General features: G+C 39.3%; 1 protein-coding gene across 1 annotated transcript; it reads right to left on the bottom strand.

The window, feature by feature from the left end:
- Window positions 1–3920: 3920 nt before the first annotated feature.
- LOC145487697 (E3 ubiquitin-protein ligase NHLRC1-like) lies at window positions 3921–12134 on the bottom strand. The gene is made up of 2 exons (XM_081466517.1): window positions 11347–12134; window positions 3921–5114 (listed from the first exon to the last, which is right to left on the bottom strand). The coding sequence occupies exons 1-2, from the start codon at window positions 12053–12055 to the stop codon at window positions 4159–4161; spliced, it is 1665 nt and encodes a 554-aa protein (XP_081322643.1). The 5' UTR covers window positions 12056–12134; the 3' UTR covers window positions 3921–4158.
- Between the last annotated feature and the right edge of the window lie 10273 nt (window positions 12135–22407).

A 22407-nucleotide genomic window follows, 5' to 3' on the forward strand; every position in this document is an offset into this window, starting at 1 on the left:
AAAGCAATCAATCAAATAAAACTGGAATCTTTACTAAATGAACGATGCCGTAACTGCGATCTATGCGATAATTAATTAATTAGGTTTTTTTTCTAAATTCTTTTATTTTCACGAAACTTGTAAATAGACAAATGTTTTAAATTATTATTAGGTTTTGCAACTTGCAAATAAAGTAGTTTTTAAATTATTCTTAGGTTTTATAATTTCTTTTTAGGTAGGTGTCCTCTATTAGTAGAGGGGTTATCCCTCGGCTAAACAATCTCGACACATTAATAAAGTTATGATGATGTTATGTTTCTTATGCTATATCATATTACTGGATTTATGAAAACCGTGACAATACTTTGCACCAAATCACCCATATGGAATGCACTTTGATTTCACTACTCCTAGAGGCCTTAAAATCACTCCAAGCGATGGGACAAAAAAATTAGAAGAGGAAGAAGAGGACGATAAGAGAGTGGAGGAAAACAGACTGACATTCCTTTTGTTTTTTATATCGTCTACTTTGGAAAGAGAACACTTGAGAAAGGCGCGATTTCTTAAACACCGTTTTCAAGAGATTTATTTCCATGCAACATGACAGGATGACCCGAAAAGGCCAAAAAATCAGCGTCTCGGTTTACTGTTGATCTCGTTGATATATCTGGAGTCAAACTGGGGCATTTCCTGATCGTTTCTAACATTCTGTGCCAATAATTATATCACAAAAAAGGTGATGTAATAAAAAGTACTTAATAAATATTCACCCATCTTCAGCGAACAAGCTTAGTCAAAAGCCCCCTTTTAATGGTCTGATGGTTGCTTACCATTTTAATTTACAAATTGTGATTAACAATTTCATTCGGCAAGAATGGATTCCATTTGACTGAGTTTCCCCGAAGCTGTAAGAGCCTATCACTTTGGTTGAGGCGCTCGATTGGAACCTTGCTGCAAATAATGCAAAATGATAAATGGAACATCACTTTCCATTTAGAATAGTACCGGGATATAGACACTACCTTTCCAGGAGTACTGTTTCTTCAGTCAATGTGCCAATAGGCTTAACCGAAAAGTTGAGTGCCATTTACATATCCTAACCGGACTTTTTTAATGGAGAATAACATAATAATACCTTTCAGTATTAAGCACTCACTCCTTTGGTTCACTGAGAGATTCACTTTATCTTTTCTCCAACATTGATCTTTGCGAAAGTAGGCGATGAGCATTCCACATTTTTCAGATAAATAAGGAGGTTAAAGCTTCCTCTTGCCGTTTACAACCGCCTTGCTTACAAGTCCCAACTGGTGGGAGGAAGACCAATTGGCTATTTACAAGCATGACCGAGGAGATGAACGAGGGTCTACCTGGAAACAATTCCAGCTAAGTGGTCAGAGCGGGACTTGAAGCTGCAACCACCGAATATCAAGTCAGGGGTCCTAACCATTCGGCCATGCTGCCTCCTGCTTATTTTCGAAGGGATGGAGGGAGGCTCGTCGGAATTTTACGGTATGTGTTTTTTTTTACTCCTGTAGGGTATCTTAATTGTTTAGCTTGATCAAGTAGACTTAGAGTCACGTGTGACGATTACAATGTATCCCCCGTGGGGGGAGGCAGTGGGATGATCACGGTTACCTTTATGCTATGTGTACCATTGTTGGTTATTTTAAGCTATCGTGGACATTTATTGGAGTGAAAACGATGGGGGAAACATATCACCGGTTGGAGTTAGATGTAAACCTATGTAAGAGCCGGGTTTGTACCGTTTAAACAAGAGACGTACGTTTAGGGTCTCCGATGTACTCGCAGGATACATAGACATAATAGAAGCATTAAGGTTTTCATAATGTTGTTATCAAAATAGAAATAGCCGAGCGCAAGCTACACCCGAGGCACGTGTGCCGTTGGAGCCAACATTGTCAATGCGTGGATAAAATACTCAACTACGAGGCAAAAACTAAGAATTGGGAAATAGCACAAGCAAAGAACCAGCAAAGTTACATAATTGCGCTCCACCAGCATCATCGTTAAGTATTTTTTGGCTGAAGGTTTTGATTCATTAAACTTGAACTGAAGTCATGACGACAAAAATTGAAATTGCGCATGACCACCATTTGAGCACAAGCACTACAAAAGATCTCACGTGAGTTGTCACGTGAGCAGACGTCATGTTTCACTTAAGCAATCGAAGATTAAGTCAGTTATACAATATTTCAACCCCTGGCAAAAGAATTATAACGGATTATGATACTCGATGGTTCTACGACTAACTAATCCTAGTAAATGTAATAAGGTAGAGAATCGAATCAAAAACGAAACAAAAAAATCGCAACTGAAGCAAAGGGCGGGAAAATGCACCTGTCTTTGTTAGTTTTATTGTTTCGAAATAAACGAATGAGACAAGAGTAAAACAAATAAGCAAACAAACAGAAGGTTTCGCGCGTGTGATTAGTGGAGCACAGTTACAATTATTTCGAAAGAAAATGAAACTAAGCAGAACCGAAGAATTACTGGCGATAGTGTAACTGTGTATTTTATTTCATCTGAAATCAAAATTACACAAAAATATTATTCTTGCTTAATACAATCATTTGATTAATAATCGAAACTAGAATAAGAAAATAACAAATACTCAAATACTAAACTGACAACGGTGCGTTACTGAAACTTACAAACGGAATCACGCGGTTTATCTTATGAAACTTTCAAATGCTTTGATAACATAATCGAAGTATTCTCTAACTTAAAGTGCACTAACTTCTATGGCGAGTTTTCTTAACATTCCCTGAGAAAGATTATCATAAGACCTGGGTAGCAGCTCAATGGTAAAACACCATGAGCCCTCTACAATACAACTCTCGGTATAAAATAACTGATCTCAAATAGTTACTCAGTTAGATTTAAAAAAGCATGCACCCTTTCGGGCGTGTGTCGTTTTCTTCAGAGAGCTTTTGATATCTACATTGTTAAAATTGTTCGTGACTACTGTACGTTTGCAACAACATTACGTCAGACAATAGCTAGCTGCTTTGACATTTTACCTTACTTTAAAGTGTCACCGTGCAGGAGAAATAGGAAGCTCCCGTGGAATCCTGCTAATGATGTAGGTTGTTTACCATTTACCGTAAAATTCCGTAAATTTCGGTGAGAATGTAAATGGTAAGACAATTTTGTCTCGATCAACGGACCACTTTCGAAATATATAAACGAAACGTCTTGAAAGGTAGGCGAAAATTTCCAACCGAAATATTAGAGTGCAAAATACGCTTACCATTTGCAATTCTTCACCGCCATCTTGAAATTACGACCAAGTCGAACTCGTGTAAATTGTTTTTTTTTTTTTTTTTTTTTTTTTTTAGCAAATGGTCAATGGCCAATTTGAACAGAACTTACCAATAGGCATTTTTGCTTTCTATTTGCAGGCAATCGTTGACGAACCGGTGTCTCGATGTGTAAATGGTGAACAACCGTAGGGTAACCAGACCTCGAATATTAATAACAAAAAGAATCGGACCTTAACATTTGTAAACACTGAATTTCGCTATAGGACTGTCAGTCTGTCATAGCGTCCTTTTGTGGATATAATGACGCAAAAGCCTGCAACCTTTTTCCAGGTGAAATAATATCGCTAGCTAAACCAAACGCCCCTGTAATTTTTTCCAGGCGACAAGACTTATTTTGAACTTTCAGCTCACTTATTCTATAGTTTGGGGTTGGCTGAAATGTATTTTCATCATAATTATTAGTATTCCTTAGTTATATGTTGACTTAGACTTATGTTTGTTCATTTCATTTCTCGCTGAGTACAAAGAAAGTTGTTGTTGTTGTTGTATATATTGATAAATAATGAAAAAAAAAAAGTATGCAAGATTTTCAACCAATCCAACTTGAGTATATTTACATCAGCCAAATGATTTGAATTAGTCAGCTACTAGATGATCTGCTTTTCATGACACCCAGCAATATTTCATTAAAGATAACTAATGGATTGGATATGATGTTTCACTTCACCTTAGAGTAGTTCTTTAATATTAAACATTTTAAAGTCATAGCAAATGAAGAGCTGTTGTTTCCTACATTGTTTCCTACAGCCGAGCTTTTGTTTGAAAAGTTTTACACCCAAAAAGACAAAAGTCTCTAGACTCCTTTATAATAAATAGAAAAGGCTCAAACAGTTGTTCACTCAAAAACATGAACACAGTGTTTTTCTGTGTCAGTAATGAATACTTGTCCAGTGTTTGACACAGCAACAGCCCAAGGCTCTTGAAATTGGGCCGACTGTCCTTTTATCGAGTTTACAAATTTTCCTTCAAGTGTAAAAACGTTAACATTGCCACCTTTTTTGTCACAGACAATCAAGTGGTTAAACTTGTCAACGGCGAGTCCAACAGGATGGCACAGCCTACCAGGTCCTTCTTTACCAATATCGTATAGAAATTCTCCTTTACTGTTATATACCTTGACACAAGAAGCTGAATTATAGGAGACAAAGAATTTGTCTCGATGACACAAGGCTACACACGGGGACACAACACAACGTGGGTCGCTGAAGAACTGCAGCAAATCTGCACCGTCAGCGGAGAGGACTGTGACCTTTTTGTCCTTAAGGTCACAAACAAGCATGCGGCCATCAAGAGCAATGGTCATGTCTCCTGGTTTGATCAAGTGTTCGTTGGAGATATCTATAATGGACTCAACATTTTCAGTAAAATAATAGATCTCACGATAGGAATCAAGAACAGTGACGCCACCAGCACTGTTGAAAGCTACTGAAATGGGATTGTTTAACTTTTTAGCGGTTGGTCCGTTCCGATCATACTGTTTCAAATAAGTTCCATCTGAGCTAAAAAGTTGTACTCTCTTATTGTGAGCATCAGCTACTGCAATGTTCCCTGTCTTGGGATTTATTGCAATATCGCGAGGTAGATGAAATTTTCCTGGTGTTTTACCCTGTGATCCAAAACATCGTACGGCATGGTATTGATGAGGCTTCACGTGAACACTCCTGGGGCTACTAGTCAGCGATTGACGACTGACTTCAAACACCACGTCATGACGCCCGTCACATTCGGCTGCGATGGTGATGCTGTATTTGCCACTTTCGTTGTCTCCAGTGTTGGTGCCGAGGTCTTGTTCTGACGGAACAAAGTTGGCAAAAGTTGGCAAAGTTTTGAAAAAATCTGTAAATAGGGTTCAGAGCCACCTTAGATTTTCAAACGGTTAAGGTGGCTCTGGACGCTATGTACAGATTTTTAAAAAACTTTGCCAAAAGCTGCGTCTTATCATGTTTATTAAAATCTGATAATATCAAAAAATTTCACTGTGCCGTTTTTGAATTATAAGCCCCTAAAACGGTAATTAAGGGTGTTTTTAGCAGGTCACACTGTTGCTATGGTAACCTATTGTGTGATAACAACGTGTTTACCGATGATTGGGCAGTTTTTTTTTTTTTATCAAGAGATAAAGAGTGGTTATAATGACCCATCCAAATCTAACTGCTGGAAACTGTTTTGAGCCACCTTAAAAGTTATTTTTAGACATTGGACGCAGTTCTTCCACGGATGTTACTGGCGCGTTGCGTGGATGTTTATCTTTTATGTTCTGTCTACAAATTCAAGAACAAGGAAAGCCTCCAACGCTGAAAGGATGCTTTCTTTGATTATAAGATAAAGGAACGGAAAGAAGCAACCTCGCTATGTTTTAATGCATATCAAAACTGTAATAGGGTTTAAATACTAAAGAGACAGATGTCCCCTTCCCAGACAAGGAAACTCAATGAACGGCAGAGAAATGAACGGCCAAACGAGTGCAAGGCAAATAAACCCCAAACACAACGCAAACGAATTTTATTGGTTTTATTTTTTTGTAACTATATCTGCGTTAATTTCATATAAATGACGACAATTTTAAAATTCACAGACATGTTGCGGCAGGAACATCTGCTTTCATTGGTGTGATACAATAAGCGCATAGACCATAGAATATAAATGCTGGAAAATGCTAAAGAGTACAATAGCGGCAAGAAGAGGAAAAAAAATACAATAAAGATAAGCGTGACAATTACAGTAACAAGTTTAGAACATGTTTGATTTGATAATTAAGAGAAGGGTTTTTCCACCTAATGTGCAGAGCCTCTTTGATCTTGAACTGGAAGCTGGTGCTACGTAGCTTGATCAATCACGTGAAAGCAATCCCTGGAGCTTGGAGGCCCGTCAGCTCTCAGAATTCCGTAGGTGTATACCAGTGTGTGAGTTTTTGAACATTGAAGCGCAGCCAGGATGAGATATCATCAAAATTACAATAAAAACGTTCGCTGGCTAAAATTTCAAAAAAAAGAACATGAACTTTCGGCTGTCTATCTACAGCCTTCGACGGATAAAAAATGGAATGCAAAATGATAAAATATATGCGAGAAAAGGCGAGATAAAAATAATAAGAACAAAAGCAAAGTAAAAATGTGAAAATTAGGTGACTGTTGTGTAAAAAGAATACTATACTGGTTTGGAATCGGCTTAGAATTATTGTCAGCATGCTTGGTCGCAGAGGTGTGCCAAGCCTCCAAAGTTCTGCCAATGCGAAAAGAGCCTCTGTCTATGACGCTAGAATTGTCTATGCGATGGTCGAATGACCATGCATGTTTCGCAATGTTTGATCCATTAGCACATGTTTTGACATTCCTGATATGTTCTTTCTTAAGAGTTTCAAAACATCGGCCGGTTTCGTCTACAAATCACGTTAGGTTGATGTTCAATAGATGGTCTGAATTTGGGAGAAGAAAATTCTTGTTGCAAAGTCTTGAAGTGCTTATTTACAACTTAAATGTCGTGCCTTCAAATTGCGTGACACCATTGATGAAGGGAAGGACAGCAAGACTGTTAGGATTCTCTTGAGGCGCAGCCCATTAAAAAAAAACCTGCAAACCAATTCTTCAGGTGTGGGGATGGCGTGTGTGGGTGGTTTGGAAAATTTCTGCTTTAAGATGTTGGAATTAACATAGGAGGGATAGTTGTTGGCTCGTAGAGCATAAGTGACGTGGTTGATTTCGGTATTTTTCCTTTGCGATGTACTAGGGAGTTTAATTGCGCGATGTAAGAGGGTTCTTTTGTTCTTCTTCTTATTTTTATCTCGCCTTTTCTTGCATATATTTTATCATTTTGCATTCCAGTTTTTATCCGTCGAAGGCTGTAGATCGACAGCCGAAAGCTCATGTTCTTTTTTGAATTTTTTTGCCAGCGAACGTTTTTATTGTAATTTTGATTGTGTGAGTTTTTATTCGTTATAAGGTGTTCACTGACACGTGTGGAAAAAAGTTGGGTAGTTTCATCGACATAGCAAGCGTTACAGCCTGCACAGCCTGCACATCGTTTAACTAAACCCGTTATGCGATTTTGTGTGATACTGGAAAACCTGCCTATGTACAGGAACTTGAGATAGAAAGTTGGTGTTTCTGTGCGTTCATGTGATGACACAGCTTGATATTGTTTGTTTGTAAAATAGCTATTTACGGTACCCTTAATCGTATACCGTCTCTTGCATCTAAGCATGAACACGTGACGCCGAAACATGCTCTAATTGGGTGTCAAACGTGGCATAATTGGTCATCAAACATTTGAAGTTTAATAGACCGTGGCGCGAACTTTCCTGCTCAAAGTTCAGCACACGAAATGGCAGAAAGATTGGACATTGAAGATTTCTTCAGAGAAATTGACCCTGACCTTTGTTAATATGCATGTGCGCCTTTCGCGAAAGTGGCTTTACTCATAGTATAACCATGAAATATTGGCGGGAGCAAGACCTTCAGAGTCTTCTAGTAAATATCTCCAAAGGACATCGAGACTGATTTTAAACATAGTCACGAAAGTTCGCTTTACGGTCTGCTAAACTTCAAATGTTTGGTGACCAATCATGCCACGTTTGACACCCAATTAGAGCATGTTTCGGTGTCACGTGTTCACGCTTAGATCCAAGCGACAGTATGTGGCCAGGGAAACAATTTCTCTTTAGAGTGTCAATATGGTTGTGAATGTCTTCGTGGAAGCCCCTCCAGGTGTTGATAAATTTGTAAGTCCTGTGTATAAGTTTCTCCGTGAGGCCCATCTTGTAAGATTTAGTAAAGTTAGTGTATCTGTACAAATTTGTCGTTCAGGTGTCGTGTATACATTTTCTTGAGTCTCATAGCAAACCAAAAAAATTTCCCAGAACTCTGATACAACCTGACATGAAACTAGCATATGCCTTATCTAGATCTTGTTTTGTTTTTGAGCTAACAGATGATCAAAAGTGGACTGACGCTCACCTCCCCCCCCAAAAAAAAAGCAAAATGGAGTTTAAGCGACTACGAGGGCAACTCCAAGGACACCGCCTATTAATAAGATGAAAAATGAATTTATATTCAACCTGCGAATCTCACAAGAATTTAGTCTATCACTGTCAGAGCTATCCCAAACTTGACATGTAGGACACATCAAAATTCGAAAACTAAAACTTGGGCGTCGTAGTCCACGTTTCCTAGAATACGCAGAATTTGGTCATTTGGCTTTGTTGTTTTGTGTAGGGTGTCGCTAATGTCTTTTGTACTTTGTGCCTTTTTCCTCAGCTGACTTCTTTGCATACATCTTATTTGTGATTATTTGAGTAGTTTCCCCGGGGCGCGCGGGGGGAGGGGGGGTACTCCTTCTATGGGCTATATAGGTATGTACAGCCCCAAACGGTACTATGGTTTTTCAGCCGTTTTGGTCATAAATAGGGTATCGATTTTAGCTGAGTTTAGCCATTTTGGTCATAAATAGAGTATGGTTTTTGCACTCTAGCCTAGATATAGGTATGTTGCCCGCGCTAGTGTTTTGTATTGAATGTTGTTTTTGCATTTGTTTTTCCAGCCAGTCCTTTCAAACTTATTAAATGTAATAAGCAATGATGATATGTTGATTTACTATCATCTCTGTTAAAATTTTGGCTTTTAATGTTGAATTATAAATGCCCAAACAAATGCGTTGTTTACCGTTTATATGGCTTTATTTGTGATTTTCTTGAATTTCCTTCGGTGAAATTTTCCAAATTAAAATTTTTACGGTACATTGGATACTGCGGGATACGAATTTTAAACACGAAAAAAGTAGGATTTTTTTTTACTGGCAGATTTTTAGATTATTGCAAATTTGTCTTTTACCGCTGCAGAAAAACTGGTCAGGTAGATTTCGGAGAAAAACGAGCTCCAAAGTAAAATATTTATTACAAGTCTGCCAAATTTTACGGAATTTCACTGTAGGAAACGCGAGAAAATTCACTGTCAGTTTTGCTTTTTGCACTCGTGTTGGCGTCATAAAATATCGAAAAACACTGACGTTTTCCTTTGAGCGCGCGCAGATTACCTGACTATTCGTTCTAAGCGCGCGTGCGATGGTAAAACTATAGGGAGCCACCTTAAGAAGAAGCCACTTTTTCGTTATTGTCGAAAAGAAAATCAACAAAAGCCCTTCACAAATTATGCTTGCGGTAATTAAACGGTGGTCTGAACTAGGGAACTACTTGTAACGTAGGTCTGAAACAGAGTTTTGATTTAAGAGTCAGGTCATAAATAGGGTAGGGAATATTACAGATTTTGGTCATAAATATGGTAAGAGTTTTGGGAAGCCGGCCCACACCCCCACCCAATTTTTTTGGAATTAAACCCCCGGGAGTAGTTCTTAGTATTGTACCTATCAATGGGCTTCTCGTTACTGGTGAAAAACGAACACCAAGAGCCCATGGTCCTGGGCCTCCCTACCGATACATAAAGTCGCTGCGCCCATTAATCCTTTGTTGGCCTTGCGTTTTGTGGTATTTTTTGCTCTTCAGTCAGTGTATATATATAACTAATTTTCGCACTGACTGACGGGCGAAACTAAAATACGAACAATTCAAACGATTTAATCAAACGGATCGGGGTTTTACATACGTACACGAACACAAGAAATGAGCGAGACTTATTTTTCAAGCCAGATCGACCGGACTGCGTTTTGGGAGTTTGCCTCTTAAACTCCTGAAAACCAACTGAACGGCAGAGGACTGAGCATGTAAACGATCACAAAGCCTGAAAGAAAGACTTGCCGAACAAAAAGACGGCTGAGAGTTGAGAAAAAATTCATGCTGTGGACTTTTCAGCACATTTCCCGCCACTTCGTCTCTGGCTTCTTCGAGAATGTCGCTTGGGCTGTCCACACATCGAGCGAGTAACATCCGCAGAAAAACTGGGTACTCTATCTCTAAAAATAACTTAAGAACAACTTACCTTGGGTATGGGGCCATATGGGGGATAAACTCTCTTACCTTGATCTTTTCTTGTCCCAAGTCAATGTCGTCAAAATTACGTGAAAAGCGGGCTGCATCATCCACTCGTCTAATCAGTCTATTCTATGTTAATGACCATTATATCATAGGCATAGGCATAGGCATAGGCATAGGCATAGGCATAGGCATTATAGAGGAGCTTTGGCGGTCCAAGCGGAGCCCCATACTCATAGAAACTTTCCTCATGGTAAAATGATAATAGCAGTATTGCTAACGGTATTGCCCGTGGGCGCGTACGCACGACGACGACGACGACGTCGCAAAAATGGCGGCTATACTCCAGCTAATAAGTTGACCGAGACATGCAGCTTTGGTTTACTGCGTCCATCTTTGATATTGGACATTCATGTTATCGTCAATTGACAATTGGGGGAGTATCAAAACAAGGTATCCGCTGACTAGTATCACGTAAACATATTGCAGGCTTACGGTTAGAGCTCAACGAGATCACGTTTTTTTAAAGTTGACCGCTAACCAAGAACGGTGTTTCTATCGGATCGCGGGCTAAAGCCAGGTTAACTTATTGTAATCAGGACCGGGTTGTTAGGAAGCCGGTTAACGCTAACCCAGAATTAAAATTTAACCAAAGTATAAATTGTTCTTGTATAAAAATGTTCTTACTACTTATGTTTTCAAATTCAGAGGACCAAACAATATAAACAGAAAACCTCACAACAAAGTTAAAAAACTCGAATCAAAATTCTCGCTTATCCAAGATTAGCTTAATCACGCTCTGAACAACCGGGCCCAGGAGCCCCGCTTTTAGGCTTGGCTAAATATATATATTAGTAATCATAGGCCCAGGGGTGTTCATCTTTTTTTCTTTAACAACACTGTTCCAAATTGAAGCTATGCCCAATTTCAGACCAAACCATCTCAATAATCATTCTCTTAGACTATATATACCTAGATAACTTACATTACAGAGTATATCCCCTTCCTGGGAGTACTCAACCTCTCTGTCTGAAGTACGATGGAGTTGACGAACGTTATTGATATAGGTAACCTCGGAAACATATAAGAGTTATTAAAACTCACCTTCATCACTCGATTCCTTTCGGTTAGCCGTCACAGTTGCTGCTGTTAAATCATCAAGTTTTTTCATGACATCTTTCATCGTGGTTCCAATCTCTTTCAGCTCATCTTTGATGTTGTTCTCGTCCTTTTTCCATTCACTGAGAAGTTGTTTGTAGTGATCTTCAATTTCAGGGTCCATGCACTCAGTTTCCAGATTGTCAATAGCTGCCCTGTACCTAACTCCTCCTAGTCTCACCAGAGTGTCCCGGATGTCTTGCCAGTACGCGTTGAACGTTGTGTCATCAACCGAGGCTTGCTCGGCATGCGCGTACACGGTGTTTCTAAAGTACTTAACACGAGCAATATCCGCTTCACGACTCATGTCCGTTTCAGCGGGAAGTGTGTCCCATCCGTTTATTGGAGAAGGCAAGCCTCCCAAATTTCGTAATAGAACCATCAAAAGAGTAATGTCAAAGTCTCTCGAAGACACTTTAGAGGGAAAAAAAGGGAAGAGCTTGCCCCATTGCGTTGCATTGATAATTTTCCTGCATCTAAGGGATTGTAAAACGGTGTCTTTGTTTGCCAAAACTGCGTGAAGATTTGCCGGTGCATGAATGGCATCAAATGTATCCCTGAGGGCCTGGCTACCAACATCAACCAGGAGACGACACAAGCGTGCGTAGTTGGTCGTCACTTTGGTGGATAAAGTTGCTGGTGTTGAGCTTGCCATGAGAGTAATCTTTTATTGCTCAGTGCTAGGTAGAGAAAGAAACAAGATTCTTTACTTCTAAGGACTGTTAATATAATGTTGGTACTCGGACAACGTGAAAACAGAAACTGGCATGTACGCGATGCTCTTATTTTTTGTCTTTTGCTCAGAGAGACCGAGCCATAGGTACGGGTTCAGTTAGCGAACGAAATGCCGTGGTATAGACCCTTTGCATAAATAATAAATAATAATAAAAAAATATTTATATAACGCCAAATCCACTAATTGTCCATGGCGCTTTACATTAAATAGATGGCACCAATATTTGAGTAACAATACTTATACATCTTAAGCCTCACATTCACGTGAAAAATCCTTTGTCTGGAAACATGAACACGAGGCGTAGCATGTGTAAACTATTTTATTTCACAACACTCCCATTCATGCTCAGTTGAAATAAGGTATGGGAATCATGATTGATCAGCGGACTAAGCCAAGATGGAACAGCTTGGTTTAGGGGAGGTCGAGTCTAGCGGTGGGAGGGTGAGCCCGTTCCCTAATCCGCTCTCCGCTGGAAAACCGGGCGGAAAATCGAGCACGAATGGAGTGAAGTCGTTTTGGTATTTATTGCAGAACTATTACATAACTGGTGCGAAAAATGCTCACCTAGTCGAGAAAACTACATTGTTGTTGCGCATCGAACTTTGCATATCATTATGAGTATTGTGAATAGTATTTTTATTCATATTTAGGTATCTTTTATGCAAAGGGTCTATAGCACAACATTTTGCTCGCTAACTGAGCCGGTACCTGTGACTCGGTCTCTCTCTCACTGTATAATCTGTATCGAACTGCTTTGATCTGGTGAAACTCATAGCTTCGTCATCGATCCTATTTTAATGATTTGATTTCGTGCGGAGAGCACTCTTAACCTGAATTTCAGCTATGTTACTGTTGGCTAAAAAACACGGCTCCTTTCTCTATCAAGTAATTTGTTTATGACAACTGCTTGAGAAGCGCTTCTATCTCACGTGTGAAATGCCTGAGCATCCAAGCATAAAACCGTGTTTTTTCCCCAATGCGGTATAGACGGATTCGGCTAAAGTGTTTAAATCCTTGTTGCCACCCAATTCAGACTACGTAATGTTTCATTTGGGATGTTACAATTGCACAATTTGCCACCTGCAACTGATAAGATTGGATGGGAGTATGAACAACGGAACAATACGTGTTCAGCAGCCAAAGTAGAAGAACTTTCTGAGTTGGCTGCTGCTTATAAAAAGACATAGGAAAAGAAAAGAAGAACGAACAACCCCCAGTATAAAAACCACCCAAACGATGATTTATTGCCAGTCTGCTCTATCGAGAAACGATTTAGTTGTGAAAACTCAAGTTTATTTTTGACCGGTGGTTCGCGTTTAGAGTCAGATAGCCTAGTCTCGGTAACCGAAGGAAGATTAGACGATAATTCCGACAATTCCGCTTTCAGTAGTCGCTTCTTGTACAGCGCAGCATAGCGCGCATGCCCACACATTAGCAAAACAACCTGTATCAGTGATGGTAACTCGCTGAGAGAGTGAATTATTACTGAAAGAATACTTAAATAGGCCTAACACCAAAAGCTAAGGAGACTGCTGTTGAATGGCTCCTTAATTGAGCGTATGGCAAAAACCACAAAATGCAAATATTATTTTTGTGCTAAATTTCGCATCATAAAAAAAAACCAGATGAGCTACACAACCTCATCCGAATAGACTGTTTGTGGGGTAATATTTCAAAGCATATGTATATATCTAATAAAGCACTCTGTGGATAATTATGTGGTCTGCAACTGTTGTTAACACTATAATAAAAATACCTCAACCAAAACTTGGAGGTAATTAGTTGCTCTCTCGGGGTAGTTATAAGTGGTTGGTTGGTTGGTTTGTTGGGTTCAGTGCTTCTTAAAAACACTTCATTTCGGTTCAGAAATCGCTGGAAAAAAGTTGTAGACTTGCGAAAGGAAGCCGACAGACTATAAGCGCCAATTCATAATTATCCCTTGAGCGTATCATCCGACTCATCGAAGGCATGTTAGCTAACACAAATATACGAATAAAACCGGTCAAAATTTGTTACATGCTTCAAGAACAGATCGGTTATGATAAAGAGAGAAAAGGGATTCTCTTTCAGTCGAAAGAAAATCGAGTGACTGAACACGTAATTGAACACGTAAAAAGAGTTGAAAGTTTGATTGGTTGTTTTCTATACCAGAGAGTCATAATACGACGTAGCGGATTTGGCAGGCTTCTTTTAGTTTGTCCTGCTATTCGTCTTAGTTTATTACAGAAGACAGATAATTCGTCAAGAACATTAATAAAAGAATACGGGTAAGACTAGCTTCATTCAAATCTCGGGGTGTTTAGGTTACGCAATTAATTTTCTTAAGACAGGTCATGTTTACTTGGGGTAGATCAGGTGATCACGCAGTTTCAAAGTATTGGATAAAAAATGCTGCATTTTGAGCCTTTTGAATCAATTTACTACGAATTGATTATTCACAGAGTGGACTAATGTTTTTGTGTGTGACAGAATAGTGATTTAGAAAGGGGTCGTGGAAATGAGATATTTGCCATTGTTGTACCAGAGGAACCTGTTCAAACTTGATGAAATTGGCGAGATGACGTCAATTTGCTGGTAACAAATGTTTCAGTCGGTTAAAAAGAGTCAGTGAACTGTGTAGGCTAACAACAAAGTTATCACGATCGTTGTGCGAACTTGGGTTTCATTTGATGATTTTGTGCGCTAGAGTTGAACATTTGCAGTTCGAAACAATTACGTCAGTTTGTTACTCTTGCTTAATTGTAAAACCGCAACTGTTTGGTTCATGTTAACCGGTATTATGGAGGCGAAGCTTTCTATTTATTTATGTTTCGTTCTTTCTGATATATCGCTAAAAGAGACAATTTCATAACTGTAAATATCAAAGAAAAGAAAAACGAACAACGAACCAAAACCACCGAAACGATGATATTTCCTTGTTTATTGCTAAATAGACAAGTAATTAATAGTGTGCTTTATCAAGAAAAGATTTACTTTTGACAACTGAAGTTTATTTGTGACCGTTCACCTTTAAAGCCAGATAGCCTACTCTCGGTAACTGAAGGAAGATCAGACGATAATTCCGATAATTCCGCTTTCAGTAGTCACTTCTTGTAAAGCGCAGCATAGCGCACATGCCCGAACATTAGCAAAACAAACTGTATCAGTGCTGGTAAAATACCAAGATAATGAATTATTACTAAGCGAATACTTAAATAAGCCTAAAACCAAACGCTATAGAGACTGCTGTTGACTGGCTCTTGAATTAAGCGTATGGCAAAAAGCGCAGAAATCAAATAAAGTAAGTATTATTATTATTATTATTATTATTATTGTGCTAAACTTCGCATGTCAAAAAGACCAGATGAGCTACGCAACCCCCCTCGAATAAAATCAAAATAAAACTAACCTTGGGAATTGGGCAATGTCGGATTCTCAATGTCAGGAAGCAGACTGCTTGCGGGCATTAAAGCACTCTGTCAATAATTGTGTGGTCTTCAACTATTGTAAACACTATAATAATAAAAGGTATTTAGCCACATCTTGGAAGGTAATTAGTTGCTCTCCTGAGTAGTTATAAATGGTGGGTTGGTTGGGTTCAGTGATTCTCAAAGAAATCTGCGTTTCGGTTCAGAAATTGCTGAAAAGGTTGTAGACTTGCGAAAGAAAGCTGACGGACTCTGAGACAACTATTCATAATTATCCCTTGAAGGTAGGTATTCCGACCCGTCGAAGGCACGTTCGCTTTTACAAACAAATGAATAAAACTGGTCTAAATTTGTTACATGCTTCAAGAACAGATCAGTTATGATAAAGAGAGAAAAGGGATTCTCTTTCAGTTGAAAAACAAGTCGAGTGACTGAACACGTGACTGAACACGTGAAAAGAGTTGGAAGTTTGATTGGTTGTTTTCTATACCAGAGAGTCATAATCCGCCGTGGTGGACTTGGCAGGGTTCTTTTAGTTGTCCTGCTTTGCGTCTTAGTTAACTATATTACAGAAGAAAGATAATTTGCCAAGAAACTTAAGAAAAGAATAAGAAAAAGACTACCTTCATTCGAATCTCGGGGTGTTTAGGTTACGCAATTAATTTTGTTAAAATAGGTCATGTTTACTTGGGGGAGATCACGTGATCACGCAGTTTCAAGATATTGGATAAAAGTTGCTAACTTCTGAGCTTTTGAATTAATTTACTACGAATTGATTATTCACAGAGTGAACTAATGTTTCGGTGTGAGGTAGAATAGTGATTTTAAAAGTGGTCGTGGAAATGAAATATTTGTCATTGTTGTACAAGAGGAATCTAATCAGGCTTGATGAAATTGGCCACATGACGTCACTTTGCTGCACTATAATGTTGTGCTTAAAACAAATATTTCAGTCGGTTAAAAAAAGTCAGTGAACTGTGCTGGTGAACAACAAAGTTATCACGATCGTTGTGCGAACTCGGGTTTCATTTGATGTTTTTGTGCGCTAGAATTGAACATTTGCAGTTCGAGACAATTACGTCAGTTTGTTAATTACTCTTGCTTAATTATTAAACCGCAACCGTTGGGTTCACGTTAACCGGTTTTATGAAGGCGAAGCTTTATATTTATTTATGTTTCGTTCATAGTGATATATCGCCAGAGGAGAAAATTTCATTGTCACTTATCAAAGAAAAGAAAAACGAACAACGAATGAAAACCACCGAAACGATAAAATTTCTTTGTTTATTGCTAAATAGACAAGTAATTAATAGCGTGCTTTATCAAAAAAAGATTCACTTTTGACAATTCAAGTTTATTTGTGACCGTTCATCTTTAAAGTCAGATAGCCTAGTCTCGGTAACTGAAGGAAGATCACACGATAATTCCGACAATTCCGCTTTCAGTAGTCGCTTCTTGTAAAGCGCAGCATAGCACGCATGCCCGAACATTAGCAAAACAAACTGTATCAGTGATGGTAACTCGCTGAGAGAGTGAATTATTACTAAACAAATACTTAAATAGGCCTAACACCAAAGGCTAAGAAGACTGCTGTTGACTGGCTCTTGAATTAAGCGTATGGCAAAAAGCGCAGAATGCAAAAAAAAAAGTCATTATTATAATTATTTTTGTGCTAAACTTCGCATCTCGAAAAGACCAGATGAGCTACACAACCTCACTCGAATAGAATCAAAATAAAACTTACCTTGGGAATTGGGCAATGTCGGATACTCAGTGGCAGGAAGCAGACTGTTTGCGGGCAAATATCTCAAAGCATATGCGTAACTGGGCACTAAAGCACTCTGTCAATAATTATGTGGTCTTCAACTATTGTAAACACTATAATAATAAAAGGTACTGAGTCATATCTTGGAAGGTAATTAGTTGCTCTCTTAGGTAGTTATAAATGGTGGATTGGTTGGGTTCAGTGATTCTCAAAGAAATCTGCGTTTCGGTTCAGAAATTGCTGAAAAGGTTGCAGACTTGCGAAAGAAAGTTGACGGACTCTAAGACACCTATTCATAATTATTCCTTGAAGGTAGGTATTCCGACTCGTCGAAGGCACGTCCGCTTCCGCAAACAAATGAATAAAACTGGTCTAAATTTGTTACATGCTTCAAGAACAGATCAGTTATGATAAAGAGAGAAAAGGGATTCTCTTTCAGTTGAAAAACAAGTCGAGTGACTGAACACGTGACTGAACACGTGAAAAGAGTTGGAAGTTTGATTGGTTGTTTTCTATACCAGAGAGTCATAATCCGTTGTGGCAGACTTGGCAGGGTTCTTTCAGTTTTTCCTGCTATTCGTGTTAGTATATTACAGAAGACAGATAATTCGTCAAAAACATTAAGAAAAAAATAAGAATAAGACTACCTTCATTCAAATCTCGGGGTGTTTAGGTTACGCAATTAATTTTGTTTGTCAGTCGGTTAAAAAGAGTCAGTGAACTGTGCAGGTTAACAACAAAGTTATCACCATTGTTGTGCGAACTTGTCCGGTAACTCGCCCGTAGTTCATTGAGTATCGCCAGCCGGGTAGGACAATAGTTATGCTATTTTGAAGAAAATATGTTGTTCCTTGTCAAATTAAACCTATAATCGTATCTATAACAAAATTCTCGATCGTGATTGGTTCTCCGTGCGCTTATTTGTTAAGTAATCGGCGCGCGGTCACGCGGGTGTCCAATTACACGTATCCAATTTGAACTTTTCGTAATTGGATACCTGTATTTGGATACCCACGTGATTCGCACGTCAATTACGCGCGCTTTAATGGTTTCCTTCGCACTGTTTCCTACAGTTTTCCAAACTTATGAAAATCGTTACAGACGTTTTCGCTCAAAAGAAGTTCTCAAAAGATATTTTTAACTCCAAATTTTGTTATAGATACGATTAGTTAGTAATTGGACCTCGTGTCGTACAATTCAGGGAGTAATCGTGCTCGTAATTTCAAGTCGGCATCGCGCTTTGCACTCGTCTGATTTTGAAATTACTCGAGCGATTACTCCCTGAATTGTACTCCACTCGGTCCCATTACTATAACGAATTCTCGAGTTAAGTTAAGAAAAGGGTCCAGGAAATAAAGGTGTGCAGAAGGGGGTCCTGAAAGTTGGTCCAGATGGGGCTCCACGTTTTATACCGACCAGTCGTAGGCGGATACGCACCGGAAATTTATAGACTACAGTAGACTGTGTTCATTGTATGAGCGATTTCATTTTCTCTTTTTTTTTTGGTGGTGAGTTGGGTGGGGGGAGGGGTGGGGACGGGGGGTGAGGGAACTAGTTTACTCTCACCGATCGATTCCTTTCAGGAGTGGTGTGCTTGACTAACCATTCGGTAATGACATATTTGGCGTTGTGTTTCTTGAGAATTGGGAGAAAAGGGAGCGAGAAAAACATATTTGTCCCGGGAAAGTGGAATGAAGAAGAAAACAAAAACTGAAGAAAGATCACCTATGCCTTTGTTGCCATTAGCGAATCTTTCCCAAAGCAGAAAGGAAAGCGGGTCAGTTCTTCATCGACGCGGGAGCCGTCGATTATCTAGTTGTCGATCTTGAAAACGCCGTTTGTTGGAGATAAGCATAAGAAACTGTATTTTAAAACTAACTAAAATCCTCTGGTTAAAAGGTTTCCAGACAATGAGCCTTTGGCTACCAGGCTGCAGCCTTTGACGAATAATGATAAACACGCGAGTTTATGAATATTTAAACTAGCCAAGAGTGAGGAATCGATGGCTTTACCGAAACTTGCAAAAGTTCTTCGTAAAAACGATATTCGAAAACAACGCATTAGAAAAGGTTAGAACTGTTGTAAAAGCCCGGGAACAAAGGATGGCGACATTTCCAACCACTCAAAAGCGGCCTACACACGGCAAACTTAAGTTGGCAAACTCTTTCCTCCACATATCAAACTCGCGTCAAATCACAACACACGGTAATTTGCAACATGGCCGACTTCGTGCAGTGGCACTGAAGTAGAACAGTGAAACAGGAAAAGAGAGGAGAAGAAACAGAAAGCGGTGGAGAAATAGAAAAGGTTTGGACGAAACCCAGTTTGTCCGCTAGACCGGGGGGGGGGGGCACTGCCATACATGGGCTATATAGGTATGTGCCGCCGTGAAGGGTATGGTTTTCAAGCAGTTTACTCTAGGATAGGGTATATAAATCAGAGCGTCTGGGTCTAGAATAGGGTATCATTTTTCTTACAACTGACTAGTTGGTTGAAGATTTTATCTAGACTAAGGAAACCAGGAATTGCCCCTCAAAAAGATAAAAAAAGTCAAATCGGCGAGTTTAAATTTACGCAAACCAGCCTCAATAGTGTCGATAGATGGGGGGATTTGGGGAGTTTACTCTAGTATAGGGTAGCAAAATTCAGCTGACTAGCTCTGGTATAGGCTAAGGGCTCCAGGGTCCCAGCGGCACATCCCCACCCAGAAATTCTTAAAGTACCCCCCCGGGGCTAGACCCTCCATTTTCTTTTGTTTCCATTTTGTGACTGTCACGCAAATAAATCACGTGAATAGAGAATGTGTTTTGGTTCGTTTACAGTTACCAACACATGTATGCCAATCATTCACACGTCAGAGACGGGTTTACCAACACGAGAAAGTTGGCGAGAATAGAGGCAAGTTCTATTTGTCGCCAACACTTGCCAACGTGTTTGTCGACTGTGTTTGTGCCGTTCACATACACCTACTTGAGTTTGCCAACACGAGTTTTTGCCAACTTTAGTTTGCCTTGTGAAGGCCGCTTTAAAGAAACAATCATTTTATTGACTTTGAAAACGAAAATGGAAGAGTGATTTACAATGGCATGTTTATCATTGCATAAAAGTCTTGAGTCATGGTACACTGTCACGGCTAATGAAGTAGATAACAACTCCAAGCTGTTACCTTGGCCAGTACTTGAATCCATTTAAATAACTTTTAATTGCTTAAAATTTTTCTAGGTTATTTTTTTACCTGCATGTTGTTTGTTTTTTTTTTTTTAACAATCCTTTCGACTTTTAGGGCTTCACGCCTCAGCCAAAATAATGGGTTCCCTCAGCCTAATCCCCGGACATTAAGGCTTGACATGACTGACATTTCAGGCTATAAAGTCAGCAAGTCTTTTGCGCAGACGGTCTTTGGGTTTGTCACGTGCTTCTCCAACGAACGCCTGCCTAGGGAAGGATAGATTGTGTGATTGGAGCCAAACGAGCGTATGCGATGGAGGCTTGGGGACAAGCACCAGTTGACTGATTTCGATGGTTTTATTGCTAACGTTGCTAAGTTATGTGAGCGTGACAATAATGTTCGGAGTGCTCGTTACAGCTCGAGCTTGCTTTTGATTGAGTAATGAAAATCGGAAACTCTCCGAGTGTGTCCGAGATGAGTTTGATCCAAAGAACGACAAAGAACGACTTATGTTGTGCAGCGCTATAAAATGAATAAGATAAACGATGTGTCCTCTTACTTGTCAATATCTTGTTCTCTTCGAAAGTGCTAATGATAAGCTTTGGATTTATCTTTGGAACGTGAAGATGGTCTCTTTGGAAGGGATGTGTTACTTAAAACCATTTAGGTGCATGCAAGAATGGTTCAGCACTTTCTTACTATAAGTCATTAACTGAACACTACAGTTCTCTGAGCATACTCAGACACAAAATTCGAAAACAAGCTGTACAATAAAGGCCTTGTATCTGAAGAGGTTACAATCTTTTGTCAACGCGATTAATTTAAGGGCTATAAAATCTAAATAAATACAAAGGATTACATTCAAGGTGCTTATTGTTGGGAGGATTTCGCTCCAAACATTGGAAGTAGGCGGGGTGTAGCTTATTTTCGAGTCCGAAGGGCTTGTTATATAGGAATTCTACGCTATTTCTGTTTTTCTCCCGTAGGAGGGAATTTCACGGTATGTTTTTCTTATCCTATAGGGTATCTTTATGTTCACCTTAATCAAGTGCACTAAAATCACGTATTAGGATTACGTGTATCCTCCGTTGGGGGAGGCAGCGGGGTGGCTGATCATTGTTGTTTCTATGCTCTGTGTGCAATTGTTAGTGATTAAAACTATTGTGGACATTTATTGGCTTGAAAACGATAGGGGAAACATATCGGATCAATATCAGCATGTGGGCAAACGACCTTATATAAAAAATAACTATATAAAATTATCAAAATTGCCTTATGTAACTCATAACTCCAAAATAACCCTATGGGTTAAGGGTCGGTGATGTACCCACTAGAAATGGAAGTGGTCAACACCTATAGCTGGTTTTCACATGACGTCACCAAATTTCGAACTACAAAACTATTTATCTTCCCGAGATTTTACTTAAATGATGTATAAGAGCAGCTGAAAACTAATATTCATACAAATTTTCGCTCCGAATGGGTTCTTGGTATTGTGATACACTACGCTTGAATTTCTAAGCTTTTGCGTGACGCGGCATTTACATGACGGTCTAGAGAGCTGTCATGATGGTTAAAAAAGTGACCTATTTCGGGGAACTTGGCTATCTGAACAGCTCATGTCTTAGAAAAAGTATTATTTTAATGTTTGAGAGTTCCTCGAGGAATAAATTCACGCTTTTGTAGCAAAACTCAGTGACAGATGTTTCTGTTGGTTTCCGGACGCCATGTTAGTGCCCATACGGATGGGCACCAGCATGGCGTCTCCATAGTGCAAGCTACACCCAAGTTGCTGTTTGAGCGCAGGCAGCCGTAAAAAATGTCACGTGAGTTGTCACGTGCGCAGATGTCATGTTGTTTTCAAGTGACCAAAGGCCAATTCAATTCTAAAAAAATTAACCATGATACTTGACGACTCACTAACTCAATG

Source organism: Orbicella franksi, chromosome 5 (genome assembly GCF_964199315.1).
Source record: "Orbicella franksi chromosome 5, jaOrbFran1.1, whole genome shotgun sequence".
In the NCBI taxonomy this organism is placed as follows: domain Eukaryota; kingdom Metazoa; phylum Cnidaria; class Anthozoa; order Scleractinia; family Merulinidae; genus Orbicella; species Orbicella franksi.

What these genes read in the sequence shown, in the direction of transcription:
- LOC145487697 (XM_081466517.1), bottom strand. Translation starts at nt 12,055, where the DNA reads ATGGCAAGCTCAACACCAGCAACTTTATCCACCAAAGTGACGACCAAC. An exon ending in AAAGGAATCGAGTGATGAAG is followed by an intron (nt 5,115 to 11,346) that starts GTGAGTTTTAAT and finishes TTGTTCCGTCAG; the next exon opens with AACAAGACCTCGGCACCAAC.